The sequence below is a fragment of the Gymnodraco acuticeps genome, unplaced genomic scaffold (genome assembly GCF_902827175.1).
Source record: "Gymnodraco acuticeps unplaced genomic scaffold, fGymAcu1.1, whole genome shotgun sequence".
Taxonomy (NCBI): domain Eukaryota; kingdom Metazoa; phylum Chordata; class Actinopteri; order Perciformes; family Bathydraconidae; genus Gymnodraco; species Gymnodraco acuticeps.
In genome coordinates, this window is record NW_022990947.1 from 4238668 (window position 1) to 4255799 (window position 17132).

Below are 17132 nucleotides of genomic sequence, written 5' to 3' on the forward strand. Positions count from 1 at the left end.
GTGTCTTGCCCAGGGACACAACGACCTGCTGACTGCAGTGGGATTCAAACTTGCTACCCCCTGATTCGAAGTCCAGCACACTACCCACTGAGCCACAGCCTCCCTCCCTTTTGTTCTTTTTGTTCTCATCAACTCCTTCTTCTTCCACCTCTTCATTCTTAATCATCTCTATGTGCTCACACCTCTTCTTCCCTCTTGGCCCAAATCATTTTTTGTCTTTCTATCCTTTTTATATATTTTCTTGTTTCCTCTCTCCACCCTTCAGGTTTCTCACTGTCCTCCCCTCTCTTCAATGAGACAGTGTTTTCGTATGCTGTCATCCCATGGCCCCAGTCCTTACAGAGTTATCTGTCCTTCATGGAGTTTGAGCTGACGTTTAGGCCGTCGTTGCCTGACGGGACGCTGCTGTACAGTGACGACGCAGGCAGCGGAGACTTCCTGGCTATCAACCTTGTGGACGGATATGTTGAGTTCAGATTTGACTGCGGCTCTGGAGGAGCTACTATAAGGTATTACATAGATTTATTCTTAAACTGTTCCCCGTCTGATTTACTTTCTCAGTATATTTTCAAACTAGATGACTGAAACTGTGTGTGCTACAGGAGTGACGAACGGATCAGTCTGGACAAATGGCATGAGCTGAGGGTGTCTCGCACGGCAAAGAGTGGCATCCTTCAGGTGGACAGCCAGAGGCCAATAGAAGGAATCACTGAGGTATTTTGTTTTTGGTTGAGGAAAGCTGCAGTATGTCATTCTTTTACTACAAGAGGGCAGAACAAACTCACACACTTCGAAAAGTGTGTTTGTACACTATTAGGTTGTGCGGGTATGGGTAAATAACATTGGACAAATTATAAATTCAGTTGATGCAAAGCAACATTGGTGTACCATTGGAGTCACCTGTTGAACGTCAGCCCAACATGTACACATACTATTTTTACATCTCATATGTTCTTTAATGTGTTCTTCTGTTTATTTGACAACAATTTAGCTTAAACCTTCAAATTGAAGGAAGGAAAATAACGTTTTTACAGTAGATTATGAAGACAAATCAAGGCAATACATTCGTAAACAGGACAAGATCTTTCTGTCGAATTCACAATTACATTTTCAACATTTTTTTTACCGTAACTCAAAATGGCATACATGTTTTTTTGTTTTAGGGGAAACATATATACAACGTTAATCTTAGTGTACATAATTGCTAAGAGGGCATAATTACATTAATTTATTTTGTAAATCACTAATTTATTTTTGTTCGATATCCTCTATAGGGAGCTTTCACCCAGATCAACTGCAGTTCACCTCTTTATATTGGCGGAGTGCCAGAATACGATAAAACCAAGAGGGCATCAGGTGTGATAAAGCCTTTCACTGGAATTATTCAGAAGGTAATTCAGTTCACATTTATGAACAATGTTGAAATGACTAAATGCTTTAAAGTTAACATTAAAGTCAAAACACTTTGTTCTTTCACATCACTAGACATCAAGTTTCTATTTCAGTGTGTAACCCTTTCTTGACCTCTCTCTCTTCCTCCATCTGGTCTCTCTCTGTTTCTTTCCTTTCCCTTCCCCAGCTGATACTTAATGATCGCACCATCCCAATAATAACTGGCTCAGCTGGTGGAGTTAATGTAGCAAATTCAGCTCACCCATGTGTGGAGAGTCCCTGCGCCAACGGAGGGTCCTGCAGGCCGAAGTGGGACGGTTATGAGTGTGACTGCCCCCTGGGGTATGACGGGAGGCACTGCCAGAAAGGTCAGTCGCATAGTTGCACAGTAAGCATAATAACAATTTTTTACAGAACTTGCTGTTTTAGCATGTGCCTTGAGTCTTCTTTAGTCTGTACCTTACATACTACGACTAGTGCAGCTATAAAATGGTGGCAGTCTAATGAAGTGAGAAGGTTTGCAGTTCAATTTTTCTTCTTAATCAGCTGTGAAGAAGTTAATGATTACTTTTTGTGTGTAATATTTTGATATAATTATGATGCATGATCCTTCCTCTCAGGGATTAATTGTGTGTTTTCTCTTTTAATGTAATGTCATATTTAATGATATATTGGAATACCTAATCCCTTAAGCCTATCTATGCTTTCTCTGTTTTTAATGCTTTCCCTGTACAGAATGTGGGAATTACTGTTTGAACAGTAAGTTTTTTTCAATGACTTAAAAATGCCATTAGAAACACCCTGCGCATCAATGAATCATAATCTATCATGGCCTCACTTAACTCATTGTCCTACATCTGTTTCCCCCTCGTACATTTCTCCTCCCAAAAATACCTTTTAGTCTTCTAGCTTAGTTTCATACATGCTGATGCTGCCACCTTTTGATGTTATAAAGTAAATACAATGTTTTCTCTGCCCAGCTGTGACTGAAGCCATTGAAATCCCACAGTTCATTGGCCGAAGTTACCTGACATATGACAACAGAGATATCCTGAAAAGGTGGGTTGTGAAGTGACTGTGAAGGGCTGCAAAATGTTTTGTGATATAGATATACTTTTAAGGTTCTTGTAATGATGTTCGTTATACTATCTGCACAGTTCTGGTTTTAATCTCTTTTGCTGGTAACTTTGTCTGTATTTTTTAGGTTGTCTGGTTCTAGGACCAACCTTTTCATGCGTTTTAAGAGCACAGCCAACGACGGCCTGTTGTTGTGGAGAGGAGACAGTCCCATGAGAGCCAACAGTGACTTCCTGTCTATGGGGCTTCAGGATGGGGGACTAATCTTCAGGTATTTGTTGTGTATGTGTTTGTAAAATTTGACCTTTTTAGAGAGGTTCAGCACAAAAAAAAACACCTCTGGGGTCATTTGGGTGTATTTGGGTATATTTGCCGTTTCTCTGGAACCCATTGGTCGATTTTGGTGATTGACATCTCGTTTGAACCGTTAGACCCAATAGAATCGAAGGGGAAGTTCCTATATCCACCTACACGTTAACATTGAGGAGTGAGAGTAATGCGCACGCAGTTTGCCCAAACCGAAAGCTATGTAAAGCTCTGAAAACTGAAAACTGAAAACTAGGCTTATTACTGATGGATTATCAGTAATCATTTGAAAGTGACACAGACACATTGGAGTCACCTATGGATTAACCTTCAGCAGCGTTTTTATTGTTTTAATGCCATTGAACACAACTTTTGATCAGAAAAACAGCAAAGGTAAGACTATTTGCCGTTTTTGCTCGCTAAAGCTACGTCGTGTGTTGTCTGGGTTTGCCTGAGCTGCCGTGAGTTTTGCGGTCGCACAGTGATGATATTTATACCTCTAGAATCTGTGGAATATCAGCTTTAATCTGATATCTTGTCTGTGCAGATCCGATAAGTAATAAAGTATTTCTACCGTGAGTTCTGTGCTAAATGCGTTAGCATCTTTTTGCTCAAGGCTCATTTAGACGCTTCTTGTGAGACTTGTGTTTTGTTTCGGTACAATTTTTTCGTATCTTCAGTTAGCTGAGTTTCTTCCCGTTAAGTGGGTATGACACATTAATAGGTTGTTAAATGGTAAGAAACCCTGAGACACAGTTTCGTGAAAAAAAAGCCTGCAGCCCCTGCTAATAATAATGAGCAACTTCCATTAAAGAAAGGTCCTTTTACTGTACATCCTATTATTTGTATGGATCTGGGTACATCCCCACTGTGTACTCTTGTAACTCCTTGTATGTGTTTCCATGTTGTTCTAGTTATAACCTGGGCAGTGGTTCGGTTAATATCGCTGTCAATGGGACCTTCACAGATGGAAAGTGGCACAGAGTCAAAGCAGTGAGGTAAGGTCTAAATACATATAAAATAAAAGGTGCACCTTTCACACCAACGCGTTTTCAGGGCCGGCTCGGAGCTAGAACCTGAAAAGTACCGGTTTTTCCTCTTCACACCGCAGCGGCGCCGCCTCTTAGCTCCGGAGTCCGGTTAGTTTCCAGCTCCAAAAAATGGTCAGTCTAGAAGCAAGATTCCGTAGCTAAGAGGCGGCGCTGCTTATGTCTCTCTACTACCTCATTCACGCCAACGCAACTCCGGTTCAAGCTCCGTGCTAGAGCTTTTCAGGTTCAGAACCGGTTCTTCGGTTTAGCTCCGGCTCTTTTCACACTGCCCAGAGTCCGACTGGTGCTGCGTCATTGCGTCATCGTTTGCGTCATGACTAACCGTTTGTGTGCCTGCTTCATAAAGCCAAACCACGCGGAAACCCCTCACAGCTGACACCGACAACAACAACAATGACCGATTGTGCTCCAGCTTCCTCTGTACCTCTTCGGAAGACCAGATTCCCAGTAGGTAGCTGGTCTCTTCAGTGGACCACTGCTGCTTGTTAAGTTTCTCCATCGTTGTGTACAAACTGGATAAAACGCAGGCTTTTTGTTGTTGTTCAGGAGTTGATCTGTCTCTGCCTCTGCCCCCGCCTCGACGTAAGCGTGACGTATGCAGTGCTTTTGCTCTAGCCGGACAATTTTTTGGAGCTTGAAACAAACCAGATTCCAGAGCTAAGAGGCTGCTCCGCTGCGGTGTGAACAGGAAAACCCGGTGCTTTTCAAGATCCAGCTTCGAACCGGCCCTGAAACACCGTTGGTGTGAATGAGGTATACGTTGAGGCGGGGGCAGGGGCATGGGCGGGATCAAACTCCTGAACAACAACAAAATGCCCGCCATTTATTCAGTTTGTACACAACGATGGAAAACCTCAAACTTAATAAGCAAGTAAAGTCGTCCCTCGTAAAGTCGTTCCTTGTAAAGTCGTCCCATGCCTTCCATTTCGTTTCGTAAGAGCATAACCAAAGCGAACAGCGCTTCAATACAATCGGCCATTGTTGTTGTTGTCGATGTGAGGGATTTCTGTGCGGTTTGGCTTTTATGAAGCAGGCACGCAAACGGTTACGTCATGACGCAAACGATGACGCGATGACGCAGCACCAGTCGGACTCTGGGCGGTGTGAAAAGAGCCGGAGCTAAACCGAAGAACTGGTTCTGAACCTGAAAAGATCTAGCACGGAGCTTGAACCGGAGTTGCGTTGGTGTGAATGAGGTATGTGTGGTGTGAACAAAGCGGGAGCAGAAAAGGGAAACCGGAGCTGAACCAGAAAAGCTCTAGCACGGAGCTAGAACGGGAAAAGCGCTGGTGTGAAAGCCGCATTATATAGATGTTCACTAAAGAGATCTCTTGCTATATTTTTGACTTAACTTGACAACTCAGACAATGAAGATGCACCAAGGTTGTTCTTTGTCCACTTGGGGGCAGCAGAACATTCTGACAAATCACCTTTAAAGTTGATTTATATGCGATGTGTTATCCCCATACAAGCAACTCCCTACTCATAATACATTGTACTTTGATTGTTGATATTATTTAGATGGATTATTTTAGTTTTAAGGAGAGGTATTTGGTAAACCTGCTATTCTTTCCAGTGCATGACATTCAGAAACAGGTCAACTTTCAAACCATGTGGAAAATGAAAAAACGAATACAAGGACAAAGATAAACTTTAAAGACATTTTTAATTACTTGGGTTTACCTTCCCAATACGTTTTCAGAGATGGCCCGTCAGGGAAGCTGACAGTTGATGACTATGGAGCAAAAACAGGACGGTCACCCGGAAAGATGAGACAACTCAATATCAACGGCCCCCTCTATGTTGGTAGGTGGTGCTGACAACTGATCATCTCAAAAAGCTTTATATCTACTGTAGACAATAATTTTAATTTCTTTTTTTCACCCTGAAGGTGGCATGAAAGAGATAGCCCTTCACACAAACAGACAGTACATTGGAGGCTTGGTGGGCTGCGTGTCCCACTTCATACTCTCCACTGATTATCACTTAGCTCTGGTGGAGGACGCTGCTGACGGCAAGAACATCAACACCTGCTCCAACTAAAATAAATCGCTTCAATACAAGAAGGTCTGTTTTCAGCTATGTTTTTCAACTGGAATGAACAACTCGACCAGTTGAAAACTGAAAGAATAAAGTACATTTTGCTCTGCCAATTCTAGGCTGACATTGTATAGACTGGAAGTGGGAAAAGACTAACAACATTGTTACTTCAAGTCACAAGATGATTTAAGTGGCAAGGTTTCCAAACCAACTCTAACCTGCCAAGTTTTATGTTTTATTTTCATGTAACAACTTGTTGATGAATTGCTCTGAAAAACCGTTTGGACATATGGCAACAGCAAACGACCAAAGGATATTACAAAGCACAAGTTCTCTGTGAAAGGAGATACAAGCTTAAAGTTATGGGTAATGGAGGTCTTTGAAGGAATTTTTTTCCAAATCGTATATTTATTTTTTCTAATGTTAATCCTGATTTGATTGCTGGAAGAACTGAGTGATTCGAAGGATCGAGAGTCATCACAACTTTTTCATGAACCTGACCCACAGCAGCTAGCAGAGATAAACTTGTTTGTAGAGGATTTAGGTTTTGACCCTAGAGCACTTCTTGTTTGTTTTTGTGGAATTGTGAGGCGTGTTCTTGTTGGTGACGTATTATCAGTCTGTAGACAAATGTTTTTTTGAAAGTCTGATTAAAGGTTGGTAGTTTTAAGGGACGTAGATGTAAGCTGCACATAATATTTAACCTTTATAAACTCCTCTTTTAGTTTACATGCTCCTTTATTTGGAACAATCAGATACTGGTCACATGAAAGTCATGTTGACACGGTGAAGCAGCCAAAATGCTGGTGGTATTGTGCGTGACCATATTTGACTATCATCTGACACAAACCAAATCCCTATGGACTTCAGCCTGCAAATTGAGCTTCTTTCACAACAGAGAAGAAATTGATTATTTCTCTTAGTTAAGCACTTTAAGTGCAAGATGATACATTTAGTGCTTTCTCATGCTTAAGCCTGCCTATTTGAATTACTCTCGCTTAACAAACAACAAAACCAATGTTATAGTTATAACAGGAGTTTGCATCTTGGATTTGTTTTGAGAAAATAAAATGTCTAGTTATGGTGACATTTTCGTTTTGAAGTCTGAAGGGATCTAAATTAAGCAAATCCACACCTGTGTAACGTGAATAAACATACGTTACGTGATTTACCACTGGGTAATCAGAGGGGTTGACCATCAGCTGTACACAACGTAGCACATATTGACTGTTGAACCATGTGTGTAAAATAGCTGTGTACCATAGACTGTAGGAAAATGTCGGTGTAGCATCTGTGATGTCAGCATATGTGTCAGTTAGTGAAGCCAGATAATCTACATGTGTGCATGGGAACTGACCTGGGTAGAGCTGGAGTGGGACGAGCAAGCAGGAACCATCACGGCTGAGTGTGCTCATCCCAAAGCTGACTGCTAAATCAAGCCTTAAAACTGTATCTCCGTTAAGATCCCCTAAAAATAAAAGAATCATTTACAGTACTAAAAAAGTGTATAGATCACCATTTGTTATATGATGAGAAGTTGATTGTAGGCGAGTATAAAGGAGTATACCTTTCCATTACATTTTTGCAACCATGAAATAAACTAGGGAAGATAAAATAAGATTTGAATGGATACACCACCATCTTTTTTTAAATTATTAACAAGAAATGTTCCCTGTATTTGTATTTGGTACACTGTGACAATTGCCTGTCTAAAACTAGAGGCTGTGATAAATGCTAACCAAATTAAATAACTGAATAGCTGATTCAATAACACATTGTCATGGTTTGTAATGAATGGTCGTGCTCTCTCGATTTATCTGGGAAGTGGAAGTCAAAATGTCCAAACAACATTTGTTATGGATTGAATAAAGCATTATGAACAAGATTTCTGTTTAATATGGTAAACTATTCTCAAAGAAACCAACATCTTTTTGTTACAGTTTTTCAACTAAAAGGCTGTTCATGCCTCTTACTGACAAACAGTATCTCACTTGCTGCACTAACTGAGGTTTGTTTCACACGCAAGAACAAGTTCTTTAAAAGATCTCCAGGAATCGACAAAAGGAAACATTATAATATAAAATATACTATGTTGTCATCCATCTATATTCAGGGAAATATCGTGAATCGATATAAATATTATTCCAGCACATCATTAGTGGTCCCCATGTCAACAACTGTCAACATTTTTTTTATAAAGGAGAGATTATTTAACAAATGACAAATCCCTGTTGGAAGCAAGAAGAAATTCAAGATCTTAAAAAACACGAATTAAGCAAAGGTTGACCCTGTGTTGACTCTTGTGATGAAAGTGAATATCAAGTACATGAGAAAAGGAGAAAACATTTTATAACCTGGCACTGTGATTCACAGAGGCAGAAGATTGTCAATGTTTGTATGAACAATGTATATACCACACAATAACTACCCGGTGATAACTCACACAGCACTGGATACAAGAGAATGTATGTACAGTTGTGTAAATGAAAAATTGTTCAACCCCGATAAACAAAGAAACACGCATTTCAGGAGAGCAATGTTCTGCACATAGGAAAACACACATTGAATTCTTGTTTCTTTCCTTGCTTCAATTGTATTTCCCCCTTGTCATTATTGCCCTTTCCTGGAGGTCCTTTCAATCACAACTAAGCTTACAAGATTTGACATTACATTTCAGAACATGCTGGTGGTTTTGTAACATCTAGGTTGCTACAATATATTTCTACCGTGCTGTTGAAAATAGGGCAGTCTGATGGACTTTTGTCATACAGCAATACAACTATCTATAAAGTATTCAGTTGGTCATTGCTATGCTTAAATCCAGCACATAGCTTCGTCATATGTAAGCATGTCACTGGTTAATATTGTCATTTGATGCAAGCTGCTAAAAGCTAAAAAGATACATTGTCTTGGTACATCGTACCATCTCCGTTGCTCATTGCTGGACATGACATGACACATTTTGTTCAGGACTGAGCATCTTTCAGAGGAATTTTACATTGAATTTGATTGATTTTGTTCCCGCAGGTGTTCTGTTCCATCACCTCAACACACGCAGTAACTTGTGTACACACACACACGCGCACGCACACACACACACACACACACCCACACGCACGCACGCACGCACGCACGCACACACACACACGCACACACACACACACACACACACACACCACACACACACACACACACACACACACACACACACACCACACACACACACACACACACACACACACACACACACACACACACACACACACACACACACACACACACACACACACACACACACACACAGACAGAGCGCACTCCAGCTCTACATTATCTACAGTACGCCTAGCACCCAGAGTTCACACTCAAATGAACTGAGAGCAGGGGGGACTAATGAATTGAGCTTTTCATTGAAGTGAAACCATTTAGTTATTGAGGTCATCCGCTTCTTATCGCAGTTTAGAGTTAAAGGTCACCCCTGAGAGATTCACTATAAACCTGCCACATTCAATTCACTTGTGATAACTATCCAGTCTGATAACTAGTGGTTTATGTTTGGTTTTATCTAAGCATTCAGTACGTTCTTCTTTGAATGAAAACTGATAGCAGTACAGTTACCTAACCTGTACCCTAACTCTAATCCTTTTTCTCACTCTGATCATTGACTTGAATAACACATTGTGTTACATACACCAGGACCCTGTAACCTCATCCTGCTCCACTTGCAGCTTATAGTATATTTAATGGATTGACTCACCCAGAAAAAATACATTGTTCCCCTTACAGTCTATTCGTTTGTAGAGGTTATGTTCAGTTTATGCTTTATAGTACCTCCAGGTTGTCAGCAATCAAAACCAACCCTTTAAATAAAACCCTTTCCGATTCTGAACACCAAAACTATTTTAGGCAAAACAGCTATATAAACGAACTAACTCAGAAAGCACTTTAAGAGCCTCATCAATAGATATAGCCAGATTAGAAAAAAACAGGCTTCAAAAATCGTGATTGAAATGGAAATGGAGGGTTTACATAAATCTACGTTTAATCTTCGCAGCACTGCACACACAGTCAACTTACATGTAGCATCTGCATTTAAAGCAGTGGACAACTATTATTTACACTACACTTTGGCAGCAGTGTGAGGGTCCTGTGCCTTGCTCAAGGACACCAATTTTAGATACTTTGCTTTTTTGTGTGCATGAAAAAGTTGATGAACAAAGATGTGATAATGTGAGAATCAGTCTGGAACAGGAAATGTAAACACATCAATTAGTACATAAATGGAATATTTAATGCACTGAGTTGTTTCGCCCAGTCTGAGAGCCTGGAAGAGAGGATGGAAATAAGAGGAAAAGTCTCTTGACCATTGTCTATGTGCACAATTCAGTCTTTTCTCACATTAGCCTTAAAGAACTGTGTTACCAAATAAGGTTATGTTCTGTTGGATCTCTATTCCCCCATGTTCAATAGCACAAACGTTATTTATGGGAAGAGGGGAAGACAGTTTTCAGTCTTGCCAAATAGGGATTTGAGTTAGTTTATTGGTCTCCACTTATTCTGATTTATAGTGTAGAATCACAAATGGAGGAGGCAAAGAAGGAAAGATATGCACAAAGCAGATTATCAATATTCCTTAAATGTAATTTATAATTCATCGGTTACCTACTTATTCTCTTGCTGGATATTCATTTTCAAGACATTTTTTCTAAGTTACAAACAAATCAAGGCAACACTTCTTCAGAATGATCCTCACATTGCCCATAAGGACTTTTACTACAGGATATGGATTGATGTTGAAAACAGAACACATTGTGCCATGACTCTGCAGAGCATTGGGGATTTAATCAGTAAGCATGTGACCAATTAATGATTCACAATTCAGCTGGAACAAAACCTTATCTGACCAGAGTACATGTCATAATGCTCCTCAAAAGATTATATTTTAAAATCACATTTCCCCTGATAAATGTTGAAAGGGTACAGTCCATCCTCTTGGGGAAATGTACATTTAAACAGGTGAAAGCCATTGAGAACATGTCACGGTGGAGTTCTCTGCTCATGCTCATTCTCCGCTTCTTCCTCTTAGTGGCAGGTTCACACCGGTTGATCCTTTTTATGTAAAATAAATCATGCATATATTCTGCAGACAGAACGTGTGAAATGCTCTGTGATATTAATCAAAAGTGAAGAGAGATTCAGTCGTTTTTCATGTCTTTATTTTTGTTTCATTATTCACCAAATCCTTTTTGATAAACGGAAGATTACAAAGTTAATGACACTAAACAATTCTCTCACAAATGAAAAACTAATCCTTTAAGAACAAAGAAAAGGAATTTTTGTACAGATTTAGAGGCTTGGTATATGTTTACATAAAATAGAAACTGCAGAATAAATATAGGCATATGTGAACTTAAAAAATATATTTTTGACCAAGAAAAACCAGTCCATTGCACTTTAATGATAAAGATTGCTTTACAGGGTCTTGTCAGTTAGTATTGCATCCAGCCGGTTTCTATGTTGGCTGACAGTGAAGACAATGAGGAACAGGTTGAAACGAACCAATTACCCTTCTAGTCCATGTTATTTATGCTTAACACTTCAGCTTTACTCATACAGTGTAGAAACACTTGTTTTGCTATTATAGAAAACAGTTCCCCATCTTGTGTGGGGAATAATGTGCCTGAGTGCAAACCCACTCAAATGCTCAACATCCAGTTTTGTCAAGGCAGGGCTTACACATTAAGTAATCCCTTTCACGACACGTGTGGTGCCCCTACAGTGATAATATAATTCAGTAAGAGTGTTTTAAATCCACGGTCATTATGTAGTGCAAATGGATCAATCAGACAAATTCAAGTGGTTTTCTTCCAAAGTGTTTTAACTAAAGGTAAAATAGAAGGTCTTTGTGTTTCTCCTGACAGTAGGTCAACATATTCTCTAGTGAGTGACACAACGACGTAACATGTATGTCATGATGAATAATCCCTGGAATAAATATGCATTCATAACACTTTGAGTGACTTGGACGATGGTATAATTGCCAAGGACTTTAGATTTCATGAAAAACCTTTAAATGTAAGACTGTGGTGTTAAATAGTATATGCGTAATGTGCTTTTCTTAAAAAATGTCCTTTGATTATGAGAAAAAAAAATGAAACCATTTAGTTTTCTCTGGAGAATAATCAAGCTTTGTTTCAAATCACGAGAGCATTCACGTAAGAAGCACATTACATGGTTGAAAAAGGAATTGCTGAAGAAAATTAGAATGTTCTGCTTGTGTGACTCAGCATCAGTACTTCATATTAGTCCATCTCTTGGCTCACATTGTGCGTTTCATCCTCATCATATATACTGCTATTTTAGAATTGTAGCTCATTCAGCCTGATGGAGCTGTCATTGCCTGGGTTAGTTATGCTTCAGATGCTCTGTTTGGCTACTGGATATCCCAATGGGGCTCCTATTGGCGCCTGTGAAGACATGACGCCTCGCCACACTGGTGTTCTGCCGCAGCCGTCCCCAGCGCCTTACACTCTGCTGGTCAACACTGGGACCTTTCAGCCGGGCAAGGCCATTACTGGTAAGATATCTATGATCCCTCTTAGAAATAAGAAGAAAAACCTCACATAAACATTACAAACTATTAATAATCCAGACAGAAAGCTGTGAGTCATGGAGGAGAACATTTATAAAGAAATTGCTATTTTTTTTACAGATGATAAGGGATTTATTTTTCAAGTGGGGAGAGCAAGAACAACTTTTATTGGAGCTTTGTTACAAAAGCTTTGTTTGTGTTAATCTTGGACAAGGAACACACTTCTTTCAAGAACTCAAATCTGTGTTCACGCGGTGATTCAAATTCTTACAGAGCAACCAAGGGATACTATTGTTTGAGCCATTATAAAGCTGATGTGAGAAAAATGTTTGAACAAAGGGACTGTTTATGTGTATGCGTCTGTTATGTCAGGCAACAAATTATTGGTATTTGATGGAAGTCACAAACAAACTTGGATAAGGTTATTTTACTCATACCCACTTAATTGTGTTGAGTATTATTAGAAACTATCATTCTGGTTGGAAGTAATTTCCTTTGATTCTTTTCAAACAAGCTATTTGTTGTAGTTTACCAGCATACCGAAAGAAGCAAGGGAAAGGGAGACTGAGAACACTTTAATATCTGTGAACTTATTGTCAGACATTATTTCAGTATTAAACAACCTAAAGCATATGGCATTTCCCTCTCATATCGTGCAGCATTGTGAACTTCTTACTCCTCTGCTGGTTTGCAAGTAATTTTGGTTTACTGGATACATCAATAAATGAGGAATATATCCTGTTCATCTGTTTTCATTCCATACTTTTATAAAGCAAGTGAAAATGAAGAGTACATATAAATATTACTCTATATATCGGCTCAGCTGTATCTGTGTACTCCTGCAGTGACTATCAGTGGACCAGAGTATCGTGGTGTGCTTCTGGAAGCTCGGACAGACGGCAGCACTAATGCTCTGGGGAGCTGGCAGCACCCTGCTCCAGACACAAAGTTTCTTCAGGCGAGTTTCATAGCTAAACTCTCAAACCATCCGACACAGAGGAAATAGGAGAGATCTCTTTGCTAAATCCAGTCTTGTAGAAAATATATTGTTTTACATTCTTATGTCTGAGAGATTTCATGATGTGATTTTGTGTTTTATATTAACAGTGCACAGGGAATCCACAAGGTGCTATTACTCATGCAAACACCAACCTGAAGAGCGAATCCACTGCATACAGCTGGATGCCTCCTGACTCTACGAGCCCTGTCTACTTCATGTAAAACAAACACATTTTTCCTCAGATTTTTCAATCACAAAAACAAAACACTTCTGCTCTCATACTCTGTGTTTCTTCAGGGCCACAGTAGCTCAGCAGCGCGCAGTCTTCTGGGTAAATGTGAGGTCCGCCGCTCTGAAAAGAGGTAGGTAGAGCAGGCGGAAACATCAGAAATAAATTCAAAGAGAAAAACTGTAGTGATGATTTGCCCTTATCTTCTGCTTCTCAGGGAAACCAGAAAGTCTGGGATTGGCTACAGAAGCAAATGCAGGAATGGCTAAAGAAAAACCTGTGCTTCTCCTCGGGATATGTTTCCTGATGATACTGGTGCTGGCGTGAACATCATGGGAAAATAACATGTTTTCCTGCAATCTATTGGGCTCTGTATAATGCTTTGAATTAATCACAAAATTGTTTTTGACTATCTCCCTTTAAAAATACACACTTTTGCAGACATTATATCATTAACTCAAGCCACAAGCATGAACACAAAATAATTTTCCTCGCCATAGACATCATTTATAGATGTTTATTTTGTGTCATGCAGTCATGTCCACACCTTTTATGGTGTGTGTTCAGTCCTATTTAATACATAATAAAACACGTGGACTTCTGCAAAGAGAGGAAATGGGGCACCTTTAGAGACATTAACTGACATTTAAAACATTTCAACTAAATGCATTCAAGTTTTTATAAAGAAATGTATGATTACATAAGAAAAGGTCAGTCATTCTGGTGCGTCATCCCTCTGGCTTTTTTGAAATATATACTCTACTACAGAACAATGATATTGTTTAACAACAAGCACGTCACACTCTTGCTCTCATATATATGTGCATGATTTACACGGTAAACCCCTGCATGATTAAAGACTTGCCCTGTATGTTAAGTTTAGTAAATGGGTTATCAACCTTAATTTTTTTCACCAGACTTTTCTCTGTATTGTATGTCTCTCTGATGATAAAAAAGATCCATCACTTCACATATTAAAAGAAAAACTCATCAAATTAATGTTATCCCTTTAATTTCAGAGAGAGAAAGAAATGGATTGATAGATAGAGGTTGGTTGTTATTGACAGCAATTCATTCCACTTATCGAAGAGCGTGTTATGATGGTGATGGACTTTTATTAATCCCTCATGGGGAAATTGTTTCTCTGCATTTGACCCATCCTAGTGTTAGGAGCAGTGTACTGCCATTTTGAACGGCGCCCGGGGAGCGGTGCCTTGCTCAGGGACACCTCGGTAGCACTTGGTCTTGCCGGGACTTGAACTGGTGACCTTCCAGTTGCCAAGCCAAGTCCCTATCAACTTCGCCACCACCACCGCCCCTATGAACTGCTTATTCCACATCGTTTGATCTATAACCTAGATTCCCTGTATGTTGATGAACAAAAACCTAGGCAGATAGTAAAGAGGCTTAAGGCATGCATTACATGTGAGATTTAAAGCTCAATATTCATCATGTCCTGCTTGACTCACATTTTTCAGCTCCACATGCTGCAGCACCTCCTGACAGCTGTGCCATAACCAGAGGAGCAGGTGCAAAGTCTACTTTACTTAAACAGGCGAAGGATTCAAATGTTATATATATATCGCCCACAATTCAAATAAACAGCAAAAAAACACATGTGAATGTTGAGGATCTTTCCATTTGATAAATTCTATCTAATATTTATACATCTTTCGAAAGATTCATATAATTATCTTGAGCAGTGAGACAGCAAACATGACAGAAATACATGCATGATAAAGTTGAATTGCAAAAGGTTTAACCGCTCAAGTCAGATCAGAAGAATGATCATCAGCAGAAATCATTTAGCTTTATATTTCTACTCCACTCCAATATCAGAAATATTGAAACATTTAACCTCACTACATTTTTTCTGTCGATTTAAGAGACTTTGACAAATCAGATTGATATTACAAAAAACAACAAATAAGTTCTCACGTATAATTTAGCTTACTAAAGCTAAAGCTTACTTACTTTAGCTTACAATTTAGCTCGTAAATCAATTAAGCTCCTCCTCTGCCAGCGACTGTGGCTCAGAGAGGGTTGTGTGTGTGTGTGTGTGTGCGTGTGTGTGTTTGTGCATGTGTGTGTGTGCATGTGTGTGCGTATGTGAATGACTGTATGTATCAGTGTATGACTGTGTGTGCGAATGGTTTAATGTTGGCATTTTTTAAAGCGCTTTGAGGGCTTGGAAGACTTCGAAGGCGCTGTATAAATGCCAAGTCCAACATTCAACACATTAATGCATCACTATTTCTAATTCAATTATATAATAGTATTATATAATTGAAATATAATTGAAAAAACGGTATTATACCGTTTTTTACCGTTTTGAAAAATGTGTACTTTTTTGTACATTGTGATGCTAATACTTTTGTTCTCTGCTTAGATACAATTTTATATGGAGGGCTTTTACTTGAAACAGAGCATTTCGTCACTCTGTCTACATGTCCATGTCAGGGGATGGGCCAAGTAACATGTTATTGGAAGTTGTTGCCTCTGCAGAGAACTTTATAAAAGTATAAATCTACTGCACTGATTTAATACCTGATAATCATGCTGGTGCTTTGTCTATAAATGGGGCGAAGCCTGCGAGCTAGTTCAGGCAGTCAACTCGAGCACTTATGCTGCATTCATAGTACATAAGGCCCCTTGCCACTCTACAACCAACCAAACAGTGTCTCCTTAATATGCCGCTCTATTTAACCTGCTAGATATCTCTCCATGCATTGCTTGCTGCTGCTATTGCTGCAGCTACCTCTACGTCGCTGCTGCTTGCTGCCCCACCACCACCCCAGCTTCCACCCCAGCTTCCACCTGTAGGCTTGGGGGTTAGTTATTTAATCATCACTCATCGTGCTATGTATATCTATGGAGTGATGATGCCCGAGCCTATAGTCGCCAAACTCAACTATATGCTGCTTCTAATAAATATGTTAAAGAAACACGTGAGTTGTCTGACTGAACTGATATGCCTCTATGTAGTGAAGTATTGATCTCCAGCTGACTTATGTGCCCGAGGTTGCAATTTTAGTCACAGCGCCAGTACCACTCAATAATATATTTTCCACTGCAGGTCAAATGCCAGCTAGAACAGGGGATTCAAACCCAGGATTTAAGCACCAACACAACCAGCTGGTTCAATAGTCATTGACTCATGGACATGTGGAACACCGACCTCCTTTGTTCAAGTCAAAGTTTATGAATCCCACACCACTGATGTGTTTTTCCATAGAGACAAGGTCATTCATCCAGATGGTGTGTTGGGGTAAACAGAGAGGATGATAGTTGGAGATCTGAGATGAGAGACGTGGGCATGCCGTATAACCGGACAAACTACAGTTGAATATCTGAGTAAAGGAAAACACATCAGAAAACCTTTTACCCCAGTCAATAAAAACATGGAAAAGACAAAAATCAAAGCTTTCCAATTGGAAAGCAGGCAAT

At 39.7% G+C, this 17132-nt stretch overlaps 2 protein-coding genes across 4 annotated transcripts in view; both read left to right on the forward strand.

Annotated features, from left to right (window-relative positions):
• Positions 1–7721, forward strand: part of LOC117558647 (pikachurin) — a 31089-nt gene extending 23368 nt beyond the window's left edge. For 2 of the 3 annotated variants that reach the window (XM_034234963.1, XM_034234961.1), the window contains exons 16-25: positions 266–509; positions 603–714; positions 1275–1391; positions 1580–1760; positions 2128–2151; positions 2373–2451; positions 2597–2740; positions 3690–3773; positions 5530–5633; positions 5719–7721. In XM_034234963.1, the coding sequence (XP_034090854.1) occupies positions 266–509; positions 603–714; positions 1275–1391; positions 1580–1760; positions 2128–2151; positions 2373–2451; positions 2597–2740; positions 3690–3773; positions 5530–5633; positions 5719–5870 (1241 nt within the window). In that variant the 3' untranslated portion in view covers positions 5871–7721. The remainder of the gene's footprint in view (positions 1–265; positions 510–602; positions 715–1274; positions 1392–1579; positions 1761–2127; positions 2152–2372; positions 2452–2596; positions 2741–3689; positions 3774–5529; positions 5634–5718) is intronic. The other variant, XM_034234962.1, reaches the window with a different exon arrangement.
• Positions 7722–12275: 4554 nt separating this feature from the next.
• Positions 12276–14012, forward strand: si:dkey-251i10.2 (uncharacterized protein LOC562682 homolog). The gene is made up of 5 exons (XM_034234863.1): positions 12276–12441; positions 13302–13414; positions 13564–13673; positions 13754–13818; positions 13903–14012. The coding sequence occupies exons 1-5, from the start codon at positions 12276–12278 to the stop codon at positions 14010–14012; spliced, it is 564 nt and encodes a 187-aa protein (XP_034090754.1).
• Positions 14013–17132: the final 3120 nt, after the last annotated feature.

Bases quoted from the DNA above. Each gene is read 5' to 3' on its own strand.
- si:dkey-251i10.2 (XM_034234863.1), top strand. From the start codon at position 12,276: ATGCTTCAGATGCTCTGTTTGGCTACTGGATATCCCAATGGGGCTCCT. The intron at 13,415-13,563 runs GCGAGTTTCATA...TTATATTAACAG, and splicing joins CAGACACAAAGTTTCTTCAG to TGCACAGGGAATCCACAAGG. The intron at 13,819-13,902 runs GTAGGTAGAGCA...TCTGCTTCTCAG, and splicing joins GTCCGCCGCTCTGAAAAGAG to GGAAACCAGAAAGTCTGGGA.